The 27,252-nt window shown below is 47.2% G+C and overlaps 3 protein-coding genes across 3 annotated transcripts in view; 2 read left to right on the plus strand and 1 right to left on the minus strand.

The window, feature by feature from the left end:
• The window catches only part of sh3rf1 (SH3 domain containing ring finger 1), a 35,938-nt gene extending 22,556 nt beyond the window's left edge, over nucleotides 1-13,382 (plus strand). Inside the window, exons 3-12 of the mRNA XM_019893129.1 lie at nucleotides 2,121-2,396; nucleotides 3,081-3,176; nucleotides 4,491-4,790; nucleotides 6,638-6,748; nucleotides 9,033-9,160; nucleotides 9,728-9,898; nucleotides 10,889-11,169; nucleotides 11,253-11,560; nucleotides 11,636-11,979; nucleotides 12,087-13,382. Of these exons, the coding sequence (XP_019748688.1) occupies nucleotides 2,121-2,396; nucleotides 3,081-3,176; nucleotides 4,491-4,790; nucleotides 6,638-6,748; nucleotides 9,033-9,160; nucleotides 9,728-9,898; nucleotides 10,889-11,169; nucleotides 11,253-11,560; nucleotides 11,636-11,979; nucleotides 12,087-12,255 (2,184 nt within the window). The 3' untranslated portion in view covers nucleotides 12,256-13,382. The remainder of the gene's footprint in view (nucleotides 1-2,120; nucleotides 2,397-3,080; nucleotides 3,177-4,490; nucleotides 4,791-6,637; nucleotides 6,749-9,032; nucleotides 9,161-9,727; nucleotides 9,899-10,888; nucleotides 11,170-11,252; nucleotides 11,561-11,635; nucleotides 11,980-12,086) is intronic.
• Nucleotides 13,383-15,563: 2,181 nt separating this feature from the next.
• Nucleotides 15,564-19,036, plus strand: LOC109529711 (centrosomal protein of 135 kDa-like). Its single transcript, XM_019893124.1, has 5 exons — nucleotides 15,564-15,676; nucleotides 16,099-16,117; nucleotides 17,153-17,482; nucleotides 17,948-18,086; nucleotides 18,493-19,036. The coding sequence occupies exons 1-5, from the start codon at nucleotides 15,564-15,566 to the stop codon at nucleotides 18,741-18,743; spliced, it is 852 nt and encodes a 283-aa protein (XP_019748683.1). The 3' UTR covers nucleotides 18,744-19,036.
• Nucleotides 19,037-19,268: 232 nt separating this feature from the next.
• The window catches only part of palld (palladin, cytoskeletal associated protein), a 16,704-nt gene continuing 8,720 nt past the window's right edge, over nucleotides 19,269-27,252 (minus strand). Inside the window, 11 exon segments of the mRNA XM_019893153.1 lie at nucleotides 19,269-19,973; nucleotides 20,073-20,161; nucleotides 20,236-20,401; nucleotides 20,694-20,901; nucleotides 22,346-22,478; nucleotides 22,774-22,862; nucleotides 23,581-23,730; nucleotides 23,869-24,093; nucleotides 25,331-25,435; nucleotides 25,641-25,785; nucleotides 27,073-27,252. The exon segment at nucleotides 27,073-27,252 is cut by the window's right edge and continues 13 nt beyond it. Coding sequence (XP_019748712.1) covers nucleotides 19,810-19,973; nucleotides 20,073-20,161; nucleotides 20,236-20,401; nucleotides 20,694-20,901; nucleotides 22,346-22,478; nucleotides 22,774-22,862; nucleotides 23,581-23,730; nucleotides 23,869-24,093; nucleotides 25,331-25,435; nucleotides 25,641-25,785; nucleotides 27,073-27,252 — 1,654 coding nt within the window. The 3' untranslated portion in view covers nucleotides 19,269-19,809.

Below are 27,252 nucleotides of genomic sequence, written 5' to 3' on the forward strand. Positions count from 1 at the left end.
GGCCCAGTTCCAGTACAAAATGCAGGGAGACTCCTCCTCCTCCTCCTCCTCCTCAACGTTTCTGCTCCCGGCCGAGGCGAGGCAATCGGCGTGGCCTCATTGGTTCTGTGCTTGGGTGTGTGTGATTGTGTGCAGCGGGGTAACGTCAGACCGGCTCACCATCACCGCTCGTTCTGTACTTTCATTCTCCCCAACGCCTCCTTAGCCCCCAGCGAGACCATCGAGCCTCCCAAATTCCGTTTTAACCCCTTCGCTCCCTAGTTCCCCACGTCCATGACGCTTCACTTCCAAAGTGTTTGGGATTCACATCACTGGCGAAGATGTCCAGCAATCAGCAGGATAAATGGTGGCTGTTTTGCAGAAGCTTCCCTTATAGTCAACTCCAACGCTGAATGGGGAACCCCCCCTACTGGTTTGGCCCTCTTTCCTTGGATTGTCATCCCCTGATTGGCCCTTTCAGGGTTTTGGGGCCAAGATACAAAACCTCCTTCGGAGGCGGTTGAGGTGGGGGTGGCGGGATGAACGGACTGGACTTCTCAAAGTCTTAGTCAGGGACACAAATCTTTCAGACTTTGGGACGTCAGTTCTTGATCTAGGTTCTTTTTTTTTTTTTTTTTTTTAACTTTTTGAATAGATAAATAAAATCCTTCAATATGTTGCATTGGGCCTTCACTATAGTCTGAAAATCTGTGTGGTACCTTCCAGAAATGTGTTTCAGCAATGATTTTTTTTCTTTTCATTTTCCACATACAAAGCCAAGTTCAGAGAAAGGAAAATATTCAATTTTAGTATTTTCATCTTTGCCTGATACATCCTGTATTTGCTTTGCTTAACTTTTTAACCTTGTCTCCACGTGTTCATGTCCCAGAAAATCCCTGTGTATTTGCGGTCTGGAATCTGCAGGTTCACTTTTTTTTTTTTTGGGGGGGGGGGGGGGGGTTCCTTTATTTATTGAAAAAGATACCGATGCTGTTTTACGACTCAGTCAAGAGCAATGAACATATTTCTTTGGTCCCATTTTGTGCCATCTTGCGAACAAGGAACTATGTAGGAGCAAGTTGAGGTGTTTCGTTTATACAAAAGCAATGCTCTGCTGCCATCTTGTGGCATACACATATAAAAAAAAAAAAAGACAAAACTAATTTCAACAAATCTTTGTATTACGGGTGCTGCACGATACCCCAAAATAACACATCCCATTTTGTTGCAACACAACCGCTTTTAGTACAATCACTGAGGAGGAATTAGTGTAATAAGAAGTGCGAATTAACTTCGTACCCTTGTGTGCATTGCACGCTTGGCTCTGATACGACACCGCCAATTGCGTAATACTGCCGGCACAACTTAGTATCCCCCTTTCACGTCAGTGCTGTTTTTAAGGAACAGCGATCCGGAAAAAAGGCGGATAAATGCCGACTTTTACAGGCGGTGTAAAGAGGGCTTTAAGTCACAACACTATGGCGCCAATAACTGCTTTCAAACTGGCTTCTGGCTTCATTACCGCATCAGAGGGGTGAAAGTCGAGCCGGGGTTTGTTTGGCTGTCCACTTTTGAGGCAGAACTTAGCAAAGCGGGACATTGCTTTCAATACAAAAGAGCAGGGCTAGTGAGTCTCGAGTGTTTTGTTTTGACATTCTGCCTCTGATGCGAACTACCTCGTAAGGCAGCTGATTCTCATCTTGCATCAGCACCAACTGGTATCACTGCGCCAGAAGTCAATAGTTGGTCTCCCCTGCTCTCAAAGTCTGTCTGATGTCACCGAAAGCTTACCCATTATCCTGCGTCGCGGGGTATGTTTAGAATGGTTCTTTCCTCCCTGATTTGCAATGGCGCAAACCCTTCTGTGTGTGGTCAACGCTGAGTGGGGCCAAGCCACCGACTCCGTGAATGGAACAATGGCCATTTAGGAAGCTCACTGAAGCTTGCACTGTTGCCGGACACAAATGGAGGCGCGATGGTTGCGTTTGAGTGTTTGTGTAACGTTCTCACGAGTCATTCACCACAAAATAAAATCGCAAGGAGACTCTGCGATTGCCGTGCCGTTGCGAGATAAACTAAACAGCCGAGCGCGGGCGTTTGTGCGGCGATCTATTTATCGTCGTGCCACTTTAATATTGCAGGGCATGCCCCAGCTGCCGTGCGCCAAAGCACTCTACAACTACGATGGCAAGGAGCCGGGCGATCTCAAGTTCAGCAAGGGCGACGTCATCATCCTGCGCCGTCAGGTGGACGAGAACTGGTACCACGGCGAGCTGGGCGGCCTGCACGGCTTCTTCCCCACCAACTTTGTGCAAGTCATCAAGCCGCTGCCGCAGCCGCCGCCCCAGTGCAAGGCGCTCTACGACTTTGAGCTCAAGGACAAGGAGGCCGACAAGGACTGCCTGCCGTTCGCCAAGGTAGCCGTTCAAGCGCGCGCGTTTATGTCGTTTACGGCGCCCTAAAGAAATGCATGATAATTACATTCTGTCTGGCTTCCTGATGAACGGCTGTAATTAGGCTCGGCATGACGAAAATCCTGTATATATAGCGAGACCAGGCTCATTATGTGGAGACAGCGTTTCAGCTCTGCATCGTGCGACATCTTGACTCCATCTTGGAGTGAAACCATCAGGACCGTACAAAAACACAATCTCACACAGCATGCGACTGGAGCAGTTCGAAATCAAAATTTATCTCATAACATTAAGAAAACCCCCCAAAAAAGAGAGAGCAATCCTAACACTGACCAATATAATTTTCTACAGATCACGGCAGACATGTTTTCCCTGTCGGAGTTGGCTTTTGAACTAGTTTTGCTCCAACCAAAAAATTAGAGGATGTAAAATTGATGCCATCATCGAGGCCCAGTTCGCTCGTCCTGTGAGGATGAAAATTTGAAATCTGATTAGTTAAAGGGAACGTCTCATTGCTCCAAGTGACCTGGGCCAGCACTATTGATTCTGAAGGCTCTGCGCAGATTAGATTGACCTGGCAACACATAATCAGCAAAGCAGTGCAACCAAGAGAAATGCGACTAATGAAAGATAACAGACTGGTGAGATTCAGGTTTTCACAGAACAAAAATCCTTTTCTTTTTCCAGGATGACATTCTCACTGTCATCCGCCGGGTGGACGAGAACTGGGCGGAGGGAATGCTGGGAGACAAAATTGGAATTTTCCCCATCTCATACGTGGAGGTAAGAAAAACGGGCCGCGGCAGAAATTAGCATTCACAGAAAGCGCTGCGATCCAGGTCACCCGCCGCCGAGGTGGCTTCCTGTTCAAAGGCGTATTTTTAGACTTTATTTGACGGTTTGAGGTGGCGAGCTCAGAAATAGCGCTGCGCGGAGCTATTAAAAAAAAAGTCTTTATTTTGCTGTTTTCTTTGGGGCTTGTGTTGCTTTTATTGGGTTTATTAGGCCCGTTTTCACACTGCCTGTTTTACCGTGTGGCTGTTCTCTATTCATGGCGTGACACAGAATCAAAGGGTGAGGGGTGGTGAAGCGGACCTGACAAGTTCATGAGGCGTTCAAAAAGCATTTATTTGGTTTGGTTCCTTGTGTACAACCGACGACGGTATTTGTACACAAGGAAAGAAAAAGTAAGTTAACGTCTTAGGGTGACTGGTCAAGCTCATCCGAACCTGATATGACTTTACAGTCCTCTGCCTGACTTGATTTTTTTTTTCCAATCACTTCTGCCTGTCTTGATTTACTGGGCAGACGTGTCGACAACGAAGCGGCACTGCGTTGGAGTCAAATTCCTAACTTTTATGTAGCGTCGATGAACCTGCTCGGGTGCAACGACGCTGGGAAGAGACTGTGATTAGAGTGCTTCTGCTTTGAGTCGCGCACATCAGAGCACATGAAACGGGTCACAGAGTCGACAGTTTCATAGCCGGCTCGTTAAAATCCCTCTTTGGGGACCGGGAATGCCTGTTGATGAGGATCTTCCACACCAAACTGCTTCAACAATTTACTGATTTAACATTCTGGGTCTTGGTAAAGCCGGCGGAAACTAGATTCACCGATTTTTTTCCAAAAGAAAAAATTATAATAACCACCATGTGTGTTCTGGCTGCTCTTATCGCGTGTGGTATCGTCTCGCGTGCAAGGGATGGTAATTTAAAAAACGTTTTTATTCATACGAAATAATCTGCTGAAAGCTAAGCTGTTAGCTTTTCTGGTCACAACAGTGCGTTTAGCAATTCTTCTCCTTGTCATTTTCTATTGTGTAAAGCTACGTTACACAGTACCAACACTCAACAAATAAGGTTCTTTTTTTTTTTTTTTTTTGCGGCTGGCAACCGTGCCAGCTTCAGCAGCAAGCTTCCCGATTGGGTATCACTCCGTTTTACATCCCAGTCACCAAGTCTGTGGATAATCAGGCCATAGCTGACTTTGATCAGAAGGGGAGGGTAAAAGGCTCAAATCCAGCCGAATTGGCGATAAATCTGTGCACCACGCTTAAGCCCACCTCACCTTCCCTTTCCATTTTCTCCTCCCTGGTAGTTCAACTCGGCGGCCCGGCAGCTCATCGAGTCGGACAAGCCCTCCGACCCCAACGGCGAGCCGGGCGAGGGGGCCTCCTCGGGGCCCCAGAGCAACGGCGGCCATCGGGACAAGAAGAACACCAAGAAGCGACATTCCTTCACCTCCCTGACCATGTCCCACAAGCCCATGCTGGCTCCGCCCCCGCAACGCCACTCCATGGAGATCAGCGGCCCGGTGCTCATCAGCTCCAGCAACCCCACCGCCGCCGCCCGCATCGGCGAGATCAGCGGGGGGCTTTCGTGCAGCGCGCCTTCACAGGTAACATGCCGAGAGGAAACTACAGATGTCCGCCTTGCACTCACACCACGATGAACATTTTTTTTATAGTATCCTTCCTTCTTGTCATGGAAGCATCAAAGCACTACTTTTGTTTAAATGAACCCTCTGAGCGCATTAGTTCCTTGATGTCAAGATGCCACAAGATGGCGGCAAAATAGTCAACCAAAAAAAAAAAAAAAAGCATCAAGAAATGAGAACAGGTGTTTGTTTTTAAATGAATCAGCCCCTTGTTGCATCCAACCAGAATATTATGATGAAATTTGCTTCAGTATGACGAATCCAGGCAAAAACACAGGACAGTCTTGTGACATCATGCCAAAAATGCTCCGGCCGAGGATTCAAGCAATGCGTGGCTGCATGACTCCACTCGCCTGTGAAAAACGTCTTCGGGCCCTCCGGGTCCCCACGCAGCGAGCCAGACATGACAGCAGCTGCTTTATGGTCGGCAGCTGCTGGAGGTTTTGGACGTGGTTAGACACGCTCGCAGACGTGCCAATTTGTCTGAGGCCGCCTGCGCTGCGAATAGACCCAAATGGGCGGCCAGCGTCAGTTAAAGGTGCTTAAAGAGCACTGAAATAATAGCGAGAAGCGGAGGAATGCACTAATCGCTCTGTGACTTACATTGAGGAAAAACTCAAACATGACCCTCTCACAAAAAGAGACTAGCTAGATCTCGACTGTCCTAAAAGCATAACAGTTAGCTCAGGTAGGACATGAATGTCGCTTCGATGTCTTTAGCAGTCTAAGTCTTAAAATTGCCGACTACAATATCATCACTCGAATCAAGTCATGTGACTTGCGAGCAACTAAAAACTACATTTCCAATAAGAAGTCCCCTGTAACAAAAGTAAAAACAATCAAATCTGCTCTCGTCAGGATAAAATGGTGAACATTTGGTTGTCAGTACCTGAAATCTGTTGTTTGCATGTGAACGAACATGCAAAATGCATATGAAAACCTATTTTTAAGGTGGAATTGGCCTTTGGGAAATAGGTGTTTATGCCTCACACAATGGGGATGCTGACTACCACACACACACACACACACACACACACACACCCCTCCTCCTCCTCCCACCTCCACCTTACTGATCTTTCCAGCAGGCAGACAAAAGACAACAAAGGTCGGCTCCTGTCGCCCAGAGGAGGAGTATTTTAAAAGCCAGCGTCACGCCTGCCGTCAAAGTGCCGCGGTTGACGCCATAAAGCACAATCGCGTCAAGTCTGGCAGGAAAATGACTTGAAGAGACATTTTAGGGACTGCAGATGCAGTTGGAGGTTCACCTTAAGAGGCGTCCCGGCCTGGTGCAGTCATGCGTAGGGAGAGCGAGCGAACGAGCGAGCGCACAGGCCCCAGGGAGATAATGTGCCAGCGCCACTGGGGGCTCGTTACCACGACACCGCCGCGCTCTCACCCGAGAGTCGGGCCAATCAGGTGTCGCGCGTGTCACCTGATTGCGATCGGCCAATCGGAAGAGTTGCGGTCGCCGCCTCGGCCAGAAGCAAGATCACACAATGTGACGCCTCGGTGAACCTGCGGCTTCTGTTATGACGCTCGACATTATTGAATCGGGACAGGGCAAAGTATGTCCTGGGGGGACAATATTTACAATCTGTCCCATTTATGACATGTTTTGTTCTTGTACAACTCAAGTACAGGTGCTCGTATGTCATGGTCGCAATGTTCTCGGTAGGGCTGAACGATTTCAGGAAAATGTCCAATTGCAATTGTTCTGGCAGAAATGGTCATGTGACCTTCGCAAGCCGAGAAGAATTTGCCGTCGTGTTTGTCGAGCCTCAATTGTCCTGTCCTGTCCTGTTTGAAAGGTGCACATTTGCACAACCGGACTGATCGTGACACCGCCCCCGAGCAGTCCCGTCACCACGGCGACGGTCTTCACGTTTCCGCCAGAGACCAGCTACACACCCATTCCACTGGTAGGTGCAGACCTCTGCCAAAGCAAGGTGAAGGCGCATGTTTCATTGTTGCCACAAACTTGTGCGTGGATTGTTTCACTCTTTAAAGGCCACATATGATTAAAAAAAAAAAAGTGCTTTTCAATTGCTTGTCTACAAATAGTTGTCTCTGGATTGCCGGCCTAACCAACAAGCATGAAATTATATGACTTTGTAAGTCTTTTACGTTCACTGTTTTACAACATTGGAAGACAACAAGATGTAAGTATAATAATATAAGCGGTTAAATTATTGTACGTGGCAAGTGGTGGCTTCACTGTATTTATATGCAGTCTGGACATGGAGTGTTGAACAACAACTCCTGTGGAGGGAGTCTCACAAGTGGCCAATAACGCCACCAAAAGTAGCTGGAGTCGGTGCGCATTGCTTGTAAAAAAAAAAAAACAAAAAAAAAACATCGATAAACAGTGGTTAGTGAGTTTGGAAAAGTCTCCAAACAGAAGTATATTCTTGAGATGGACACGTTTGTCCATGTTTGAATTTCAATCGGGAAATTTGATTTTTTTTTTTTTTTTTTTTATTTAAGCAAATTGAGGTGAGTCGAGCTTAGTCACGGAATACATTTAACTCACAAGTCATCGTACCACAATCCTTTTTTTTTTCCATCTCTCACAGCAAAAAAAATAACTTAATTAATAATCATGATAATCATAATGATAATAATAATTAGGTTCCACCTGTCCTAAAATGAAATGTAAACAGTTCTTTTAACAAAAAAACAAAACAAAACAAAACAAAACCCATCACCCAAGTTTGTTTTAAGATTGTAGTGCTCACTTATGTTGAGATCTCTCAAAACAAGGCCGGGTTGCATTTCTATCTGCCATCTAGCGGTGAACACTGTTATTACAACTTAAAACTCCTCACTAGAGTAAACATTTTTATTTTTAAAAAATTTCTCACGGGCCGCTCCAGATGCGCCTTGCTAGTTTCCCCATCCCTGCTTTCGAAGCTCGCCCCGTCTCACGAGATATGCAAGCGAAACGGAGCAAAATCTACTAATATACTTTCCACACATCCAAACTGAGAAAAAAAGGAGCTCTAATAGCTCTCAGCCTACACAAAAGCACACACAAACTTCCTGTGTGTGGTTTGTGTGTGTGTGTGTGTGTGTGTGTGTGTGTGTGTGTGTGTGTGTGTGTGTGTGTGTGTGTGTGTGTGTGTGCGTGCGTGTGTGTGTGTGCGTGTGTGTGTGTGTACACGCTGGCATGCCGAGTTGGTGAATGAGCAGGAATGCGCACACAAAAGGTGGAGCTCTCCGCTTCACTTGGGAGCCCTACGTGATGTTTTTGTACAGATGATTCCTGTAACCCGCAGGCGGCCTAATTATCTCAGCTCCAGCGTCGCCAGTCGACCGTCACACGCTCGGACCCTCGTGCGCATAACTTTCAAAGGGGTCTGGGGTGGGGGTGGTGGGGCGTTACGTGGACGCTATCACACGGCCGCTCATTTCATTGACTTGTGAACAGGTTGCCGCTGATCTCACCGTCGAGCTGCGTGAACTCGACAGGCACACACGTGGATACAGTTATAGCGCTGAAAAGGGTAACAGGGGGATTTTGCCTTCGTTACGTGCGCCAAAAAGAGTCCGAGTTGCGATTTGTCATTTCATGTGGTCCGCGTTAAATTCTGGGACGGCAGCGCTGCCGCTTGCGCAGCTGCGCCGTCTCCTAGCAACAAACAAACAAGCCAAAAGTACAAAATGGAAGGCAAAGTAGAGGTCGGCTGGACGTGCATCGTTACTGGCATTCGGGAAAGGCTTTGAAAAAGTTTGCCGTGTTTTGGCTCGGGCTGATGTTTCAGGAGGAACCTGAAATAACACTCAAAACTTTCCCTTTTCACTTTTGAGTTGAAATGTCCAACTTTGGAATGTTTCAGTGAGTGCACAAACTTGCCGTGTCGTGAGCCGAATGGCAAAATTCAAACCAGATGAACAAGGCTGTCCATGTTGATGCCTTTTTGTGACTCTTCCAGTCTCTCATCTCTTGCCACCTTTTTCACATTTTATTCTTGACTGACTAAATGCTCAAATGACTCGCCATGGAGCCTGCTCAGCATTTACTTGACATCCTTTCAGTGCATTGAATTGTCCTGGCGTTCTCTTTTTTTTGATAAGAAAAGTGCCTTTATCCCATCGTGTTTTCTAAAACCAAGCAGTACCCGCTCCCGACAGGACTGTGGCGCATCTCCCCCCCGCAATCATACGGATGATCGTCTTTCCCGTTCTCTCCCGTCATCCCCGCAGGATGCTCTCCCGCCACGGCCGCCTCCTCCGCCGCAGTCGTCCGCCGGAGGCGCTGGGTACTCGCTGGTGGCGGGCCAAAGACCCTCCCCCAGCCTCGGCGACCAGGGCGGCAGACAAAGACCCACAGTGTGAGTTGGAAAAAACAGCCGTGCCGCCTGCGAAAGCAGCCCTCCGAGCATCCCTTTTTTTTTTTCCTAGCGCTTGTCCTCATGAGGTTCCCAGGTGAGCCTCGCTGGAGGCCAGGTACACCCCGGGAACGGTTGGACAAATTATATACAGCTGTAACATCAGTATCAATAAGATTAAAAAGTACATTGACTTATTACTTACCATTTTAAAAATCAAATGTGGCCCTTGAGCGGGTCTGTGAATCAGCCTTGACTTGTAAAACCTCCCCCAAGGCAGCGCACTCGTACCTGTTTAGAATTAGATGCCCCCCACCGCCCCACTCCCTGAGCCCGCTCCGCCGCCGCCATCTGCGTCCGCTTTTGCACACACGTCACACGTCTCCCTGGGATTTCGTGCCGACAGCATCCCAGCTGTGACTCCTCGCCGGCTGTGACCCACAAATTCCGTGTCACCGGGGTTGAGGGGGAGGCATCGGTCCCGGAGGGTCCGCGCTGTGAGAAAAGGCAAACTTCCCGTGTTTGCTTCTACCGACGTGCGTCTTTGATGTGTTTGCTTTGCGGCTGTAGCTATGTGGCCATGTTCCCCTACGCCCCCCGCAAGGAGGACGAGCTGGAGCTGAGGAAGGGTGAGATGTTTCTGGTGCTGGAGCGCTGTCAGGACGGCTGGTTCAAGGGCACCTCCATGCACACCGGCAAGATCGGCGTTTTCCCGGGGAACTACATGAGCCCAGTCAGCAGGTCGGTCGGAGGTTGACAGGTTTTGGTTTTTGTGCGGTTTACGGGTTTTTAATGCACTCGGGGACTGCCAAAGACGTAATCCATCGGCTCAGGCCAAGGCAATAAAAGTGTTGCTTCGGCGCCATCTTGTGGATTGTTGGCACCAAGCAATTTTTTTTTTTTTTTGAGCCATCTTTCGCTGACTTTCTTGCTTTTATTTGCATGCAAAAATGTGAGGTGTAGCCAGCGCATGGTGGCCGTGACCTCGACTGAATTCAAAAGAACCACTTAGCGAACAATTTTTCCAAAATACGGCCTGGAGCTGTTTAATGCAACTCCCAGTTGAAGTTTAGCGTTGAATTAAACAAAACAAAGAAAATGACACGTTTTTATCGAAAACAATCACCAAGCTTTGCCATCAGAAAGTCCGTTTAGCATAATGCTAACAAACGGTACAAAACATGATAGGCTAACCAATAGCATTGGTGTCCCATTGTTTTGGAAATTAAAACCGGAAGGGGACAGCAACCGTCATCTTGTGGCAATTTATACATACGGCTCTGAAGAAATGAAAATGGAGCTCGGAGCTTTTCTGTCACCAGAAGTTCCTTTTTCTTCTGCTATGGGTATCATCACACTTTCCCCATTTGCAATGGCCTCGACGCTTCTGTTGTGGCGTCACCAAGAAAAGACAGCTGACGAGAAACTTTGCTGACATCTCACAAAAACGATTGTTTTGGACAGTTTTACTTTTTTCGCAGCTTCGGTGTTCATTTGCGTCCAGATTGCACATTTGGAAGCAATTGAAATTCTTGCCAAAGCCATTTTACATGTCCAAGTTCCTCAGGTCAGGCTGTAATTTGTCATGTTTAAGGAGGCCGTCACTACACCGTATTCCCTTTTATTCTCTCCATTTTCCTTCCTTTCGATCCGAGATTGTATTTACTTATTGGTGTGTGTGTGTGTGAGAGACGTTTCTAACGAAGCCTACGCTTCCCACCCCACTTTTAGGACGGCGTCGGGGAGCAGCCAGGCCAAAGTGCCCATGAGCCTTTGCACGCAGGCGGGCAGAGGGATCACCATCGTCAGCCCCTCGTCCGGCCACCACGTCGCCATCGTGCCGGGCCCCGACGCCGCCAAACACCCTCACGCCGTGAACGCCGTCGCCCCTGCCGTTCAGCCCGCGGCGGCGGTAACGGCGGTGCAGACGGCCACTGGCCAGCAGCCCAAAGCGCCGCAACACGTCGGCTCGCAGATGACGGTGAACCAGGCCCGCAACGCCGTCAGGACAGGTGCGCCCAACGGGGCTCGATTGGAGTATTTGGCCGTCTTTCGAATAGTAAAGACCAATCAAAGTTTTGACTTGTGTTTTTAGCCGCCTGCCACGGTCAGGACCGCCCCACCGCCGCTGTCCCGCCCATCCAGTCGGCGCCGGCCGGAACCTACATCCCGCACCTCAGCGCGTGCCCCCAGCCTTCCACTGGCCCCGCTCAGGGCTGCGCCCGGGCATCGGCGGCGGCCCTGGGGTGTGCCGCCGCCTCCCTCACCCCGCCCAACGTCAGCGCCGCCTCCCTGGAGGGTGACGCCACGAGGCCCGCGCCCGTCCTCGCCGGCAACGGTTCCGCTCTCAGTGCCGCCGCCACCAGCGCGGCCCTCGCGTGCCGCTTGGACAAGGACATGAAGGTAGCAAAAGAGGCGCCAACCCTTTTCAAAAAGCCTTTCCTTCGGTTTGACGAAAGTGTTTTGTTGTTGCCGCAGAGAGAAAAGAAAAGTCTTCTGAAGATGCTATCCAACAAGAAGAAGTCTCGTCAGTCGCCGCCTTCCTCACCCACGCTGGAGGCGGAGCAAGCGGCCTCCGGGGAGTCAGCTCAAGGCGCCGCGGCTCCCGAGCCCTCCCTTCCCTCTGGCCAGGATCCCGACCCCGGTGTCGCCGCCTCTCCATCTCCATCTCCATCCTCATCCTCGGCTTCCTCGTCTGACCCCTCCGTAGATCGGAGGAACGCGGCCTTGGATGGAGGCGCGCCTATCGCGCCGCCCCCTCGCCAGCCGTGCTCCTCGTTGTCATCGCTGCAGCATGACGCGCGGCCCATCATCTGTGAGAGGTACAGCATATTTTTTTTTCAAGCTTTATTTTGCATGCTTTCTATTTATTTGTTTTGCGCCTGAGTCCGAGTCGCTTCATTTTGAGTTTCTGCATCTCCCTCTCCAGGTACAGGGTGGTGGTGTCGTATCCGCCGCAGAGCGAAGCCGAGCTGGAGCTGAAGGAGGGCGACGTGGTGTTTGTGCACCGGAAGCGCGAGGACGGCTGGTTCAAAGGTACGCTTCAGCGCAACGGTAGGACGGGGCTGTTTCCCGGAAGCTTCGTGGACAGCATCTAAAACTCTCCTGCGCATACTACTTTTGTTTCATTTTTTTTTATTTTTTTTTTTTTATTTATACCCTTAAATGTGTGCCTTGTACTGTTCATCACTTTATTGTACATAAAGGACACAAAGGATTTAGTTGCGGATAAACAATATACATTAATATACAGTAGATATGTTTTTGTTTTTTTTAACTTATTTCAACAAAGACTGGCCTTTTTGGGGGGTGAATGGTGGGGGGGGGGTAGTTCCAAGGGTTAAACTGGCACGCGCCCTCACTTGATTGGCGGCAATTTTGAAACGGGGTAGGCAGTACAGGTGCATCTCGGTAAACTAGAACATGCTGTACAATGTCATTTCCGTAGTTTAGGTGAAACTTAATTATCGAGAAAATTATTTTGATTATGATTGACATGCCTAACCTGCGTGGGATAGGCCTGAGCCTTGCCTCTGCAAGTCATCGACACCTCCTCTAAAACGTTTTCGAACTACCTATAGATGGCACAGGATTCACTTCACTGTATTTCCTCTGCAACAAGATGGTGCCAGAGCACTACATTTGTTTGACTGAAGCATTTCAGTTTACTTCAACGTAGTTCCTTGAGACCACATGGTGCCAAAGCACTACTTTTCACTAAACATAGGTCCATAGATCAAAATTTTTTTTTTTTTTTACATTGTTCATTGTGGAGTTTTTGGGCGGTAAATTTTGATCTAACTTCGAAAACCCCATATCATTCACTATCTCAAGAAATGTGAGTATTTCTCTTTGCGTTTAATTATTCTGATGTGAATATTTTTAATTGAACTCAACGGCGGCGCAGTGATTAGCATGTGTGCCTCACAGTTCTGAGGCGCCCGGCGTTTGAGTCTGTATGAAACGTTTTACCGTGTTGTACTTTATTGAGATGCAACCTTTACACGTCCCGCCTTGAGATTTTATAAACATATCATCAGAACCATCGAAAATTCATCTGAGGTTGGCTTTCCAACCGTCATGTTGGACGGCCTGGACGAGCCGTGCTGCTAATCAAACGCACCCCGACGTAGCTCTGCTTCCCCAGAGTGACTTAACATTTCAACAGTTTTTATTTTCTATTTGTGGTTTATTATTGTTATACTGGGAGGGGGGAAAAAAAAAAGAAAAGAACACACTGCTCCTCGACAGCTGCTTGAACTCAACGGCGGCGCAGTGATTAGCATGTGTGCCTCACAGTTCTGAGGCGCCCGGGGTCTGAGTCTGTATGAAACGTTCTACCGTGTTGTACTTTATTGAGATGCGACCTTTACACGTCCCGCCTTGAGATTTTATCAACATATCATCAGAACCATCGAAAATTCATCTGAGGTTGGCTTTCCAACCGTCATGTTGGACGGCCTGGACGAGCCGTGCTGCTAATCAAACGCACCCCGACGTAGCTCTGCTTCCCCAGAGTGACTTAACATTTCAACAGTTTTTATTTTCTATTTGTGGTTTATTATTGTTATACTGGGAGGGGGGAAAAAAAAAAGAAAAGAACACACTGCTCCTCGACAGCTGCAGTAACCTCACACTCCTTAATGTGACTCCGCCATCACGGAAAAAAAAAAAACCCAAAAGCACGTTTGCCTGTTTGCCTCGCTTTTGTGAACATGCTGGAAGTTTTTCTAATATATATCTTTAGAGGGAGAGAGAAATTATTGCTTTGGTTGATCTCTTTTGATCTTTTTTTTTTTTTGTATCTACTTGAATTTTCGTAATATTTCTTTTGCGATCTGAGAGATTTATTTGCATTTTTTTCCTAGAATGAACTACACTGAGCAGTTAGAATTAGCGACCGTTTTTTTGGTGTCCATTTTAGCTGTCCACTGTTTTTGTAATACAGTACAGTGAAACCCTGCATATTCCTGGTCCCACATTTACAACTTGGACTTTTCAGGCAGCCTTAAACACAAAAATGTCTCTGAATATGTCATTGGTTGCATCCTATTTTTCCCTGCATTCATTGGTGTCATGAAAATAGCCCCCAATAGGACAACAAAATCAACTCAATCAAATCAATCAACAAACCAATTTACAACATGAAAATCATTATATTACAAGAATTTTTTTTTTTTAATTTGGGGCTGCAACGTCATTTTTCTTGATAACATGACAAGATTTTCTCTTAAATTGACTATTTACATGACAAAACACTTTTTGCACATTTTGGAATGCCCTTTGTGAAACTTAAGTTTTCTTTTTTTTTTTTTAACTGGAAACGACGATGTGCACGATATTACAACTTGGGAAAAAGGCACCTATGTTCAGAATATTTAATAAATATCTATATTTTTTTTGTTCATTAAAAAAATTCCAACCTCCTTTGTCATTTCACTGTTGTTGTTGTGGCCTTAATGCTCCTTTGCATAATTCTGTTTGCTGTACTCATTCAGATCCAGAATCGAGTCAATATTATTCGGTTCATTTTGAAGAGCCCAAGACAAACTTAACAACTCTCCTGCTCAGTACTTGATTACATTTTTGTGGTTGTTTTTGTTGTTTTGGGGGAGGGGCGGGGGGGGGGGTCCTTTAGTTCCACTCTCTGAAATTGAAATCAACCATTTGTGTGACCGATTGTGAAATTCATAAACATTGGAGGGAATCGCACGTTTTTAAGAGGCTGTTGAACAATAAAAGTCAATGGTTTCCATGATTGTGCTTGCACACGTCATCTGTGGTCTTGTTTACGATGCGGTTCTCCTGAGCTGGGAGAACGCTGACGGAGTGACCGTCATGGAGCTCAGTTTTACTGCGCACACACACACACACACACACAAACACACACTTTCCTTGTTAGGTCCTTCCAACTTGTTCGTGGCTGTTTGTTTGTTTATTTATTTGGTACAGATATCATCTTTTTTTTTGGTGAACAGTGATGACACCGGTCCTCTCTTGGCATCAGCGTCCCCAGCCTCAACACTGCGCCTCAACACTGCCGAAAACTAACCGCTAAAAGTGAAGGCGCACCACCGGCAGGGGAAAGGCACAAAGAAGCGGATTCGTTAGCGAGAAAGAAAGTTCAGCGCACCAGGGGGATGACGAAGACAAGTGGTGCTTTGAGACATGATTGGTTCTCCACAGTAAGCGGGACTTTGGACAAATAGTAAACAATTAATAAAAGTGAAACGATGACTTCAGCGTTTGAAGCTTTGATGTTGGTCATAAAGAAGCGCGACTCTGCGCCTATGTGTGTGTGTCTATGCGAGTGACATCCTCTGGTCACCGTTTTCCAGGACCGCTTCAAAAACAGGCCGAATTAGGAAGTGGTTTTCGATAGTGGGTTGGTTTTTGGATCACAACCATGGACAGCAGCGTAGACATGACCAGAAACCACCTCAGGAAGCGGCTGGACCAACTGGGCTACCGACTCCATTTTGGGATGGACTCAGTGCCGCTGGTTGCTAAACTCTTCAGGTAAAATGCTTGTCGGTCTTCATCGTCTCATTGCGTTCTCACCGTCAACGCAAATCTTGGAATTTTCCACAAAAATAGAAGATTCCAATTTTAAGGGATCATAACGCCCCGCCCACTAAAAACAACTATAGTGACCCTAAATAAACAACCATAAAGTGATTCAGATTCACCCTAAATAAAGTTCCGATGTTCTAGTAATCAATTCCATCTGACTTTTATTTAGGATTAATCAGAAGCATTCCAAATGGTGGCAGCTAACTTAAGAGTTTTGAATGTGATAATAAGAGGGTGTGTACACTTATGCAACCACTTAATCTCATTTTCCATTATTTTTTTTTAACTTTCCTTTTGAAAAGATGTAAGCATTTCAACAGGAGTGTAAAATTATCCTGCCATCTCTTGACTTCCTGTTTGTCTTGCAGCGATCTGGTGCACACCACGGTCAGCCTTCGCGATGCTAAGCTGTCAGCGGGGAAACCCAAGCGACAATGTCATGCAGACGTCTCGCCCGAGCCACCATACATGACCGTGCTGCCCCGTCAGATGGACTCTGGCGATCATTTCCTCAGTACAGGTCAGATGTTACCAGCTGGCATCAGAAACAAAATCTGCAAAACCTCGTGTTAGCTTGGTTTCTCAAAAATGTGTTATGATGAACTACAAAAAAAAAAAAGTGTGGTGCCCAGACTTAAGAGTGCCCCAACGGGCAAGCTTTTTGGAGTAACGAGGCAACAATTTGAGTGACAAGCGCTGGTTGATGGCAGCGAACGTCACAGCAAGTAGCAGCTTCGCAGATCGTGTGCTGAACCAAACCACATACATTCGTAAGGATAGCTAAATGCTAACACACAATACAAAATACCATAGACTGGCTAATAAAACTAGCATCCAAGTTGTAGTGTTTCACAGATAGTTTGAACACGTACGGTGAAGCAACACATTTGGACAAGCAATATAACAATAGTCACAGGCGTGTGTTCTGTATCGTTTGCATAATATGATTTCCATAATTGTGATGTAGTCTCAGGGAGGAAAAAGATCGGCGTTGCTTTGTTCCACCACTCGACACAGACTGATGACGAAGGACCGCCTCCCTATGCTGATGAAGATTCATATAGGAGGTTTGTTGTTTCACTAAAAAATATGAGGTCATTCTCAGGAATTTTGTCAGATTTTTTTTCAGGGTTGTTGGTTATTCCATACTTTGTCTACATTTTGTCATGTTGTCGTTTTTTGACAGATTATGCCTTTTTTTTCCCTTAGCTGTTTTTGTCAACTTTTTGTGTCATCTTTATGCTTGTTTCTTTGCCTGTTCTTTGTATGAGATTTGGTCTTATTTATTTTTTGCTCAATTTTAATCCACATTTTGTCATTGTTTTTTTTGTCAAACTTTATCCATTTTTGTCAGATTTTGCACATAGATGAACAGTGTTTAAAAAATGCTTTTCCATAACGTGTCATGTTGATCACCAGTAGGCTAGTCGCACTTCAGGAAGAGGGGGGGGGTGCCGTCACGGCGACGTCTCTAAAACCGTGCGGGCGACACAGTTGGCGGAGGCGCAGGAGGCCAATCGGGCGCTGGAGCGGACGCTGGAGCGGACACTGGAGGAGCTGCGGCGGGCGCGCAGCGATGAGGCGGCCGAGCTGGCCTCCCGCAACGAGGACGGCGCCGTGGCTCAGATGGTGGCAGTGAAGGAGCGCGTGCTCAGCATGGCCTACAGGAAGCTGTCCGCCTCCAAGGAGGTCATCCTGGGTCAACAGGAAGTCATTCAAAACTTGGAGGAGAACCTTCGCCATATAAAAGCGGTACGTCTTCTTTGTAACATTTGTTTTGCTGTCTGGGCGGCGCTGTGCACAAGTGGTTTGAACACTATGGTTCCGGGTTCAAATCTCAGCTCCGGCCTTCATTTGTGGAGTTTGAACGTCTCCTCACAAATTCCAAAAACCTGCATGCTATGTTCATAGAAGACTCGAGATTGTCCTAAAAAAGACAAACCATATGTCTGCCTGCTTTTTTATGACTTGAGAGGAATTATACTCACACTTGGTACGATCAAAGGTTGAATATTTGTTGAGAAACCTCCTGACTGGAAGATTAGGAGCCTCTCTGGAGCAGTACTAGCCCTATTTCCGTGCTGTCTCACAATGCGCGTGGATGGAGTTAGTTTTGGTGATTTCGTAGATGGGCGCAGGTACAAATGCCCGTTTGCGCCGGTGTGGGAGTGAACACAATCTGCTTTCTTTTCTTCCTGTGCTGTGTTGCATCGTCAGGAGCTTTGCGAGCAAAGTCGTCTTCGGGAGCAGCTGGCGGAGGCGAGAGGACGCAATGACAAACTGGAGGGACTGGTTGCCTTCTTGGAGGCCGAGAAGAGCGCGCTGCAGGACAAAGTGGACAAGATGATGGCCGACGGTAAAGCTTTACATCAGCGTCGTTATCATTATTATGATTCTGAGGATAAACGGTTCGGAAAATGGATGCATGGATTATTATTATAAATTGTGTTGTTAATATTTGCATTTTTGTTGTTATAATTTTCCTCATCAATACAGTTTTCGTTAGAATTCTCGCTGTTTTTATCGTTAGTGACATCGTCGTCGTAGCAAAGGCTCCATCACCATGATTGTCATCTTTAAAAATGTCATTTTTAGTAACTGAGCATAAGTGGTTCGAAAAAAATAAATGGATGGATCATTTAATTAAAATGGAATGAATTTAATTTAAATGTAAAAAGTTTAAAATGTCAAAATGTTCAAACCTCAAGTAGTGCATGCTGTCATGTCAACTTGTCAACTGACAGGCTGTCTGTGATGTTCAGATCGAGATCTGGTGCTGGGCTTGGATTTGCCGCGGGCCACCATCGGCGGCGGCGGCGGCGGGCCAAGGCGCTGCCTGGCAGACGTCATCACGAGCCTGGAGGAGGAACGCGATCGCTACCGCCGTGAGGCCCAGCGATACAAAAGCCTCCTCGGAGCCACGGCGCCCACAGTAGCCACAATGAATAGTCCCACGCAAGCCAGGAGGAGCAAGTTCGTACTGGCCGCCACATTTCAGGGCAACGTCGCATGAGGCAAGTAGACGCTCGCGTCGAAAACAAGCAGCGTGCACTTCCTGCGCCGACAACATTTACGTACCTCAAGCAAAAGCACTTTATGCTAACAACCAACCTCCAAGCGACGCTCGTCACAATTGTACTATTGATTTTCTTTGACTTTCTTTCTCTCGTCATATTTTTTTCTTTACTACTTACACATGGACTCAATGGCGTCACCGAGTGGCAGATAATAGAGCGCACACCGCCACCTACTGTACCGGAGGTGCAAGTGCATTTCCACTTGGGGGCATTTTAAAATTACAACTGACATGAGTTGAATTGTTTTCACTGTGAAATTACAAAAAAAAATATTTGCAAGATTTTTTTTTTCTTGAAAAATCGAAACTTATTTTTGTGTGATAAGACAAAAGTTAAATCTCTGGTAAAAATATTTTAGAGCACTTGATTTTTGTTAATACACTGATACAACCTTTTCAGTATGATTTATATTGTGTGTGTGTGTGTGTTTGTGTGTGTGTGTGTGTGTTCTCTACAACAAGAGAGATGTAAGAATCTTTATTTGCAAGGTTCATGAACTAATAAAACATCAGCGGTGGAGATAAATCCATATACAGGCATGGCTTGGCATGAAAAACACACACGCTTGATGATGGATTAATAACTACTAATCATAATGTGCTTATGACAGGAAAGATGGTAAATGTTTTGGCACGGTGCACACACACACGCGAGTGTCCCAAGATCACATGCAAAAAAAAAAAAAAAAGTGTTGTTGTGATATAGACTGATGACATAATTTAAAATGTTGGCTATGGAAATTGTCTTTTTTTTTTAAATACAAAAATAAACTGGACAATTTGTGACACTGAAAAGTGTTCACGTCAAACTGAAACAACAACCGTCCGTCTTGCCACAACCAAAACCGACACACAACTTCCTTGTACTGATCCTTGAAGGCCCGGCCTCGTTTGCTTGCTCACTCGCCTTTTCCATCTTGCACTTGCTCGTCACTTAAAAAAAAAAAAAAAAACAGGAAGAAGAAGAAGCAGGAAGGTGTGAAGAAGGCCGGAGTGGCGCCCCCTACAGGTCATCGCTCTCCACGAGGGATCCTGGCGGCAGAGGGCTACTGTCAGGGAAGAAGGCCGCTTTGACGTCCAGGCCGCGCTCTGTCAAGGCGGCGTAGCGGCTGCTGGACGGACGCAGCGACTTGGTCTTCCGCGCGCTCGTCGGGTGCTGCCACTGGCCTGGCCACGCCCATCCACGAACAAGCCCGCCACCACAGACGCAGAGAAAAGATAAGAGTCAGGAGAGCAGCATTAAAGAAATAATAATCACCTTTCCACAGTGTCAACCCACCTAATTCTGTCCGTGTTGTGCGTGAGCGACTGGCTGGATGATCATGCACAGGTAGCCGCAGTTGTCCTGGTGCATGCTGGGCCAAAAAAAGATAAAGAGTCAGGAGAGCAGCATTAAAGAAATAAGCATTTTTCCACAGTGTCAGCCCACCTAATTCTGTCCGTGTTGTGCGTGAGCGACTCATTCTCGCGTTTCCAGAAAATCTGCGGGTATGGGACGCCACTGACGCGGCATTCCAGACGCACGGGGTGCCCCTCGGCCACGCTCGTGTTCTGGAGCTTCTCTGTGAATGATGGAGCTTTGTGCAGCTCTTTGGCTGAATTGGGGACAAAAAAAATTAATCACATTTAACATTAAAATATTTTGCTCTGCCTCCCGTTTAGTATTTTACGTGTAGTTCCGCAGTTGGCCACTAGATGGTAGCACACTATTTAGTTTGATCTGTCAACTTGATAACATGAAGTTTGAAAACAGGAAATATTGAAGCTCAGGCTATTTTATCTTTTTTGCAAAAGATTATGAATGTGAAATCCTATTCAATCCAATAAAAAATGACAAATCGACAAAATATAAAACACACGTAAGCCCATTTTCACGCGTCCGTTTACCTGCGACGATGAGTTCCAGGTTGAAGGAGTTCTGCCCGGCGCGGTTGCTGGCGATGCACGTGTAGACTCCGGCATCGCGGGCGCCCACGGGCTCAATGACCAGCGAGTGAACGCCATTCTCGCGCACCAGCATCTTGTGGGCCGAGTCGGGCCGGATGGTCTGACCGTTGAGCTGCCACAGCAGGTCCGGAGTGGGCAGGCCGCTTACCTGCAATTAAGAGACCACTTTTGAGTGTGCAGCGATGTAGTGTACCAGCATTTAAATCCTACAAGACCCTTTTGCATACCTCCTACAAGGGAATACATCTCAGTTTTCGTGTGATTCAGTTTTGGGTAATTTTTGTTTGCAGAAATCTTGCCACGGTTTTTCGTATTAAAACTGCAAGACTCTTTTTGTTCATTTCGTACCTCACAAATTAGCACAAAACCTCCAAAGAAATACAAACTAAATGAAAACATTGACAAACATTAAGCATTCTCCAAGTAGAAAAACAAACTAGTAAATGATGTGCAAGTCAAAACCAAATAAAAGCGAAAGTGTTGCTGACTGAACAACGGTCATTATGGCAGCGTCGCTGCTTCTTGTTCTTGCTCATAAATTACACCACATCTCTTCAAGTACAGCTCAGTGCTGCCCAATATGTTGTGGCACAATATGGTACTACATTTAAGGCACGCAACTCGAGAGGTGAACAATCGTCTTAAATATTTGTGATCAAGTGAGAGTTGTGTGCGCAAGCGCGTGCCTGCGCACGCACGCGTGTGTGTGCGCGTGTGCGTGGCTTTGGCTGAGTTTCTTCCATCTGGAATTTTCTTTGGAAAGTTTTAGCGGCCTCGATGCGGCTTGCAAGTAAATAAAAGTGTGCTATAAATAGCGCTGGCATTCAGACGCTGGGCTCGAGTCACAGCGGGAAGATGTTGTGTTTTATTACCTTTTGACATTTGCGAAAAGAATTCCTGAAAAGGCGAGACTGGGAGACGACACGCGAGTGGAACACAAAAAAGAAAAACAACAAATGGGAAAAACAATGAAGATGGTCCCAGTGTCGTGAGACGCAGTTGAGTTCAGACTCAAACGAGATACAACACAAGCGTTTTTTTATATTATTTGGATAACGTACTTTTTAATTCAGAGAAATGTTTACACTTTTTTGAAAAAAAATCCAATTTTCATCCATTTAATCTTTTTCACATGGAAAGCTGGACTAATTGGAAAGATGCCTTGTGTTTGTGGAAATTAGGGCTGCATTTATTTATCTGTTAATTTTGATTTTTTTCTTTAACTGCTTTTTTTTTTTGAAAATATTTTCGCGGAGGAAGTGTGGCGGGGTGCCACCTTGCAGTCCATGCGACAAAGTCGTCCCTCCTGCACAATGAGGTCGCCGGGCGCCTGCAGGAAGTGCGGGCGGAAGTGGCGCTCCTGGATGTTGTCGTTCTCGTCGCCACTGTCTCGGGACCGCGACCTCGGCCTGGAGGGAGATGGAAAAAAAAAAATCTGGACTAATTGGAAAGATGCGTTGTGTTTGTGGAAATTAGAGCTGCATTTATTTATCTGTTAATTTTGATTTTTTCTTTAATTGCTTTTTTTTTTTTTTTTTTTAAATTTTTTGGGGAGGGGTAGTTGTGGGGGACGAAGTCTGGCGGGGTGCCACCTTGCAGTCCATGCGACAAAGTCGTCCCTCCTGCACAATGAGGTCGCCGGGCGCCTGCAGGAAGTGCGGGCGGAAGTGGCGCTCCTGGATGTTGTCGTTCTCGTCGCCACTGTCTCGGGACCGCGACCTCGGCCTGGAGGGAGATGGAAAAAAAAAAAGATTCAAGAAATGAACGATGACTTGATGATCGAATTTTATTTTGTGAACATTTTACTGTGATGTTAGTAGTATTACTCAGTCAACTTCTTTCACATTTTAATGACATTTCTTCATCATCATTATCATCAAGCTGTCAACAACCACTTTAGTCAAGGGAGAGGAAAGCAAAACAACTCTGCCCTCTCATTAGCACAAGAGCTCCACAAAAGAAGTGTGATGCAAGCCGCTGCAGGCCCAAACACGTGTGTGTGTGTAATGTTGTCTCTCACCTGCGCATGTGTCCCGGCGCCGAGCGCTGGCTGCGACCTCGCTGGTTGACGGCTTGCACCATCATCCTGCCCGTGCAGCTCACCCGACCCTGCGTGGGATACAAGCAACAGTCAACGGAGGGGCGCCACCAAACAAACAACCACTTAGACTCCTCCCCCATCCCCCAGCACACACACACGCAACACGTTTCAAGTTATTACAAGACACTTTAGAACAGAATGTAACCTCATTTGATTGAGGTTAAGCAGCCTCAAGCAGATGCTAGATATCGCAAACTATAAAGTGCATTATAGGGAATTTGGAGGAGGGGTAAGAAAGACTTTTCACACTGCGCTTAGCATCATCCAGCGTGCCATCAACAAAACCATTCCGGGGCTTGTGCTACGACGGCGCGAGAACAGAAGGCCGTGTAAGGGGGGCGCTTTTCCGCAAGTTGAACGCGTCGCGGTGACATCAGAAGGCAAATCCAATAAGAAAAGGAGGGGCTGGCGGAGTGATTTCAGAGTGCTAAAAAGCAATGGACCAACCAGCGAAAAAAGCCTTTGTGTTAGTTCCTGGTTGGCTGCTACACAAGCACTTTCAATTACGGGAATGGGGAAAAAAGAGCATTCACACTCACTTTCATACCTCTGGACAATTTTGTTTGACTATTTTTCTTTCCCTTTTTCAGGCGAGCGCAACATCAATATTCTGTTCTCCGTTTAGGAAAGTGCATTGTCAGTGGTTTCTCTTCTTTTTAGGAAAGTACAACATCAATAATGTGGGGAAAGTACAAGGCGGAACAAGTGTGTTTTGTGCCCTCCCACCTCGGGGTTTCCCGCCATGATGGTGTAGTTGCCGTCGTCGTCCAGGGAGGCGGCGGCCGTGTGCAGCGTGCACGTGCCGTCGGCGGCGCGGCCGATGCGGTAGTGCTCGCTGCGCTTGGAGATCTGCTTGCCATCTTTGAACCAGTACACCTGCGACACATCACGAACGTTAAATAAAGACAAAGATTTGGCACGAGGAGCTGCGCTTCAATTCGCAAAGCGAACATCCAGTTGAAGTCGGCCGAGATTTCCTTCCCCCCCCCCAATGTCCGAAAGACCTGCGCTCACCTTTGGTTTGGGGTCTCCGTGCACTTTGCAGCTGAAGGTGACGGGCATGCCCTCAAACACTTTGTAGTGTTTCAGTTTGTTGTGGAAGGAGGGCGGGGCCCCGTCGCCGGCCGCGTGCTCCGCGTCGTGCTGCACGTCGTCGTCTGACTCCTCGACGGGCGAGCGCTCAAGTCGGAACTCGATCTCGCTGATCAGGCGCTGCTCGAAACTGGACACCTTGTACTCCTGACACACACACACAAATGCACACAAATTGAGAGAGAGCGCTCATCATCTCCGTGCTAACGTAGCGGCATGCGCGGATCTCAAAAAGTTGCCTTAGCAACTTCCCGTGGAGCAGAGCGATGAGCATGCTTGGTGCCAAAAGAAGCAGGAAGTGCGCTTGCTTCATTGTCAGACGGCGATGGATTTGCATCGGACCTCGAAGGTTCCACATCAGGGACCGTGAATGCTTCCATTGAACACAAAATGGTCGTCTGCGTGCGGCCCTCGAATTAACAAGGCCCGCTGGGTGGAGGCGACACGCACCTCCTGCATCGACACGCCGCTGCGGCGAGGCTGCCGCTCCACTTTACGATGTTTAGATGTGACCTGAGTTTAGACACCTCAGTATTGAAAATGCTGTGCAAAAAGTATTGGGACGCACACACAGGAAGTGTCACTGGGAGAAAAGATGAAGGTGCCACCTTGAAAGCCACGTTGAATCCACAATATGTACTGGGCAAAAGTATTGGGACGCCAACAAAGAGTGAGATTCGAAGAAAACAAGGGGCCGACCCCCTAAAAGCACACTTAATACGATTGCACAAAAGTATTGGGACACCTATAAGAAGTGAATCGCATGCAGCATGTCCTTTGCAAAAGAATTGGAACACTTCCAGGAAGCGAAAACACGATTCTAGAAAAGGACTGGGACACCACGAAGAAGTGAATCACACGCAGCAAATGTGCTGTGCAAAAGTATTGGGAAGTGAAAAGGGGAAAAGAAAACACGGAGTCAGACCCCCCCCAGACAAGTGCTCAACACACACTATGTGAATTGTGCAAAAGTATTGGGACACCTACAGGAAGTGAAAATGGAACAATCTATTGGTGCCGTGGAACCAAAATATCCAATGACCCAATTTGGTACTTTTCATATTCTTTTGGTCAGTTCACATGTGTGGGTGTTGTTATTATTATTTTTTTTCAACCAAATTTTGGTGTCCTGAAAAATCAGGATCTTGTCGGTCCGCCCAAGACCAGCGATACGGCATCCGACCCATTTGAAACGCACACTGTTCTTCACCGTGTAAAAAGTATTGGGACAGCAACAGGAAGTCAAACTGGAAGAAAATGCTGAACCGTGCAAAAGTATCGGGACAAGACCGGGAAGGTAAAACATATGGTGCGGGAAGCTCCTTGAAAGCCGACCGCACGGTCTCCCCACCTGTTGACTCGACTCGTGCGTATGAGTGAGTACCTGCGTGGCGGCGGGCTCCTCCTCGGCGTCCTGCGTCTTTAAGACGGTGGCGGCGCTGTCGGCACCCAGCAACCTGCGAGCCATCTTCTCCTCGTAGGTTAGCCTCTGCAAGCATGGATGCAGCGCGGGTTAGTGTGTGTGAGTAGCGCCGCAAACACACACACACACACACACACACAAACACAGTTTAACACTGTTAGTAGCCGTATGTTAAAGAGGCCCTGCAGTTGTGATGGGGGCACACACACACACACACACACACACACACACACACACACACACACACACACACACACACACACACACACACCTGTTGGCCGTTGCTGACGCGCTCCTCTTTAAAGCGCAGTTTCCGCTCCAGGTCCTGGATGACGGCGTCTTTGGAGCCCTGGATGTCGGAGTCGGAGGCCATGCGAGGCGTGCGAGTGGCCGGCGACTTCTTGGGGAAGGCCTTGCTGCGCGGACAACACAAACACATGTGGTGAGGTGCTCTTTTGAAAACGGAAAGGAAAAAAATCCAAGTCCGCCAAATACAGACAATTGTTTTGTAAATACTTAGGTAGACTTGGCTATTACAGACAAAGCATGTCCAACATGTTTATTTTTAATTTCATATTAATTTCAGAGGGAGGCTACGATCGGACTGTTATGCTCCCTCTTTTGTGTTCCGGTTCAGAGGCAAACAGTAACGCAGCCAATATAGCTGCATACGATTGACACAGACAAAATGTATGTTTTTTAATTTTCTAAAAATCCATGTTTGCATATATAACTATAATTTAGCTCATTGATGTGGGTTTTTTCCCACATTTGCTAAAATGGTAGCCTTTGTAAATTGAAATTCACAATGACTTGATGTATTTTTAGTCATGTTAGTCAACTTATTTTTGACATCTTGCAAGGAAACGATTTATGTTTTGAAACAAATAAGCAAATAGAATGATAGTTGAAGTCATTTTTAGCAGGTATTATTTGTATGAAGGGCAGCCCGGTGGGTCCAGTGGTTAGCGCGTCAACCTCACAGTGCAGAAGTACGGGGTTCAATTGCAGCTCCGGTCTCCCTGTATGGAGTTTGCATGTTCTCCCCGGGCCTGCGTGGGTTTTCTCCGGGTACTCCGGTTCCCTCCCACCTTCCAAAAACATGCATGGCAGGCTGATTGAACACTCCAAATTGTCCCTATGTGTGAGTGTGAGGGTAAATGGTTGTTCGTCTCTGTGTGCCCTGCGATTGGCTGCCAACCGGTTCAGGGTGTCCCCCGCCCACTGCCCGAAGACGGTCGGGATAGGCTCCAGCACCCCCCGCGACCCTTGTGAGGATAAACGGAAAATCGTCAAATGGATGGATGGATATTTGTATGATTAGAATCATGCAGCCCCATTCCATCCGCCATTCCCGAGCTGGCCTCCATCAGCACTTGTCCAGCTCCAACATTCCTCAGCGGGTCATTTTATCTCTGCAGGAATGCCAGGATGAAGGGAGGCAAGTGAACTGATGAATATTTACTGACAAAGTGGTGACGGTGGAGAAAAAAAAAACTGGCAGAAGAAAAACGCACGTGAATGTACGTAACATGGTTAATGCAACGTCTCCTCTGGTCTGTCAGTAATTCTATCCGCCGCTTTGCACAAGCGCCACGAGAAAGCATCCACGGAGTCAAACCAAACCGCAGTTGTGACTGCATCACACTCAAAAAATAATAATAAATAAACTAAAATAATAATAAATGGATTTGGGAACTCACACAGTGCCGTTTCCTTTAGGGAGGCCCAGCGCGTTGACTGTGGGGCTACCCGGCATGGTGGGCGTGGCCGGCAACACCGAGGACAGGAAGCTGGAAGCTGGAGACGGCGGGACGGAGGAGAATGGCGAAGACGCGTCCGAGAGGGTGGGGGACACGCATGCGGGCGGCGGTGGAGGCGGG

This window comes from Hippocampus comes, unplaced genomic scaffold (assembly GCF_001891065.2).
Source record: "Hippocampus comes isolate QL1 unplaced genomic scaffold, H_comes_QL1_v1.1 scaffold229, whole genome shotgun sequence".
NCBI classification, from domain to species: Eukaryota; Metazoa; Chordata; class Actinopteri; order Syngnathiformes; family Syngnathidae; genus Hippocampus; species Hippocampus comes.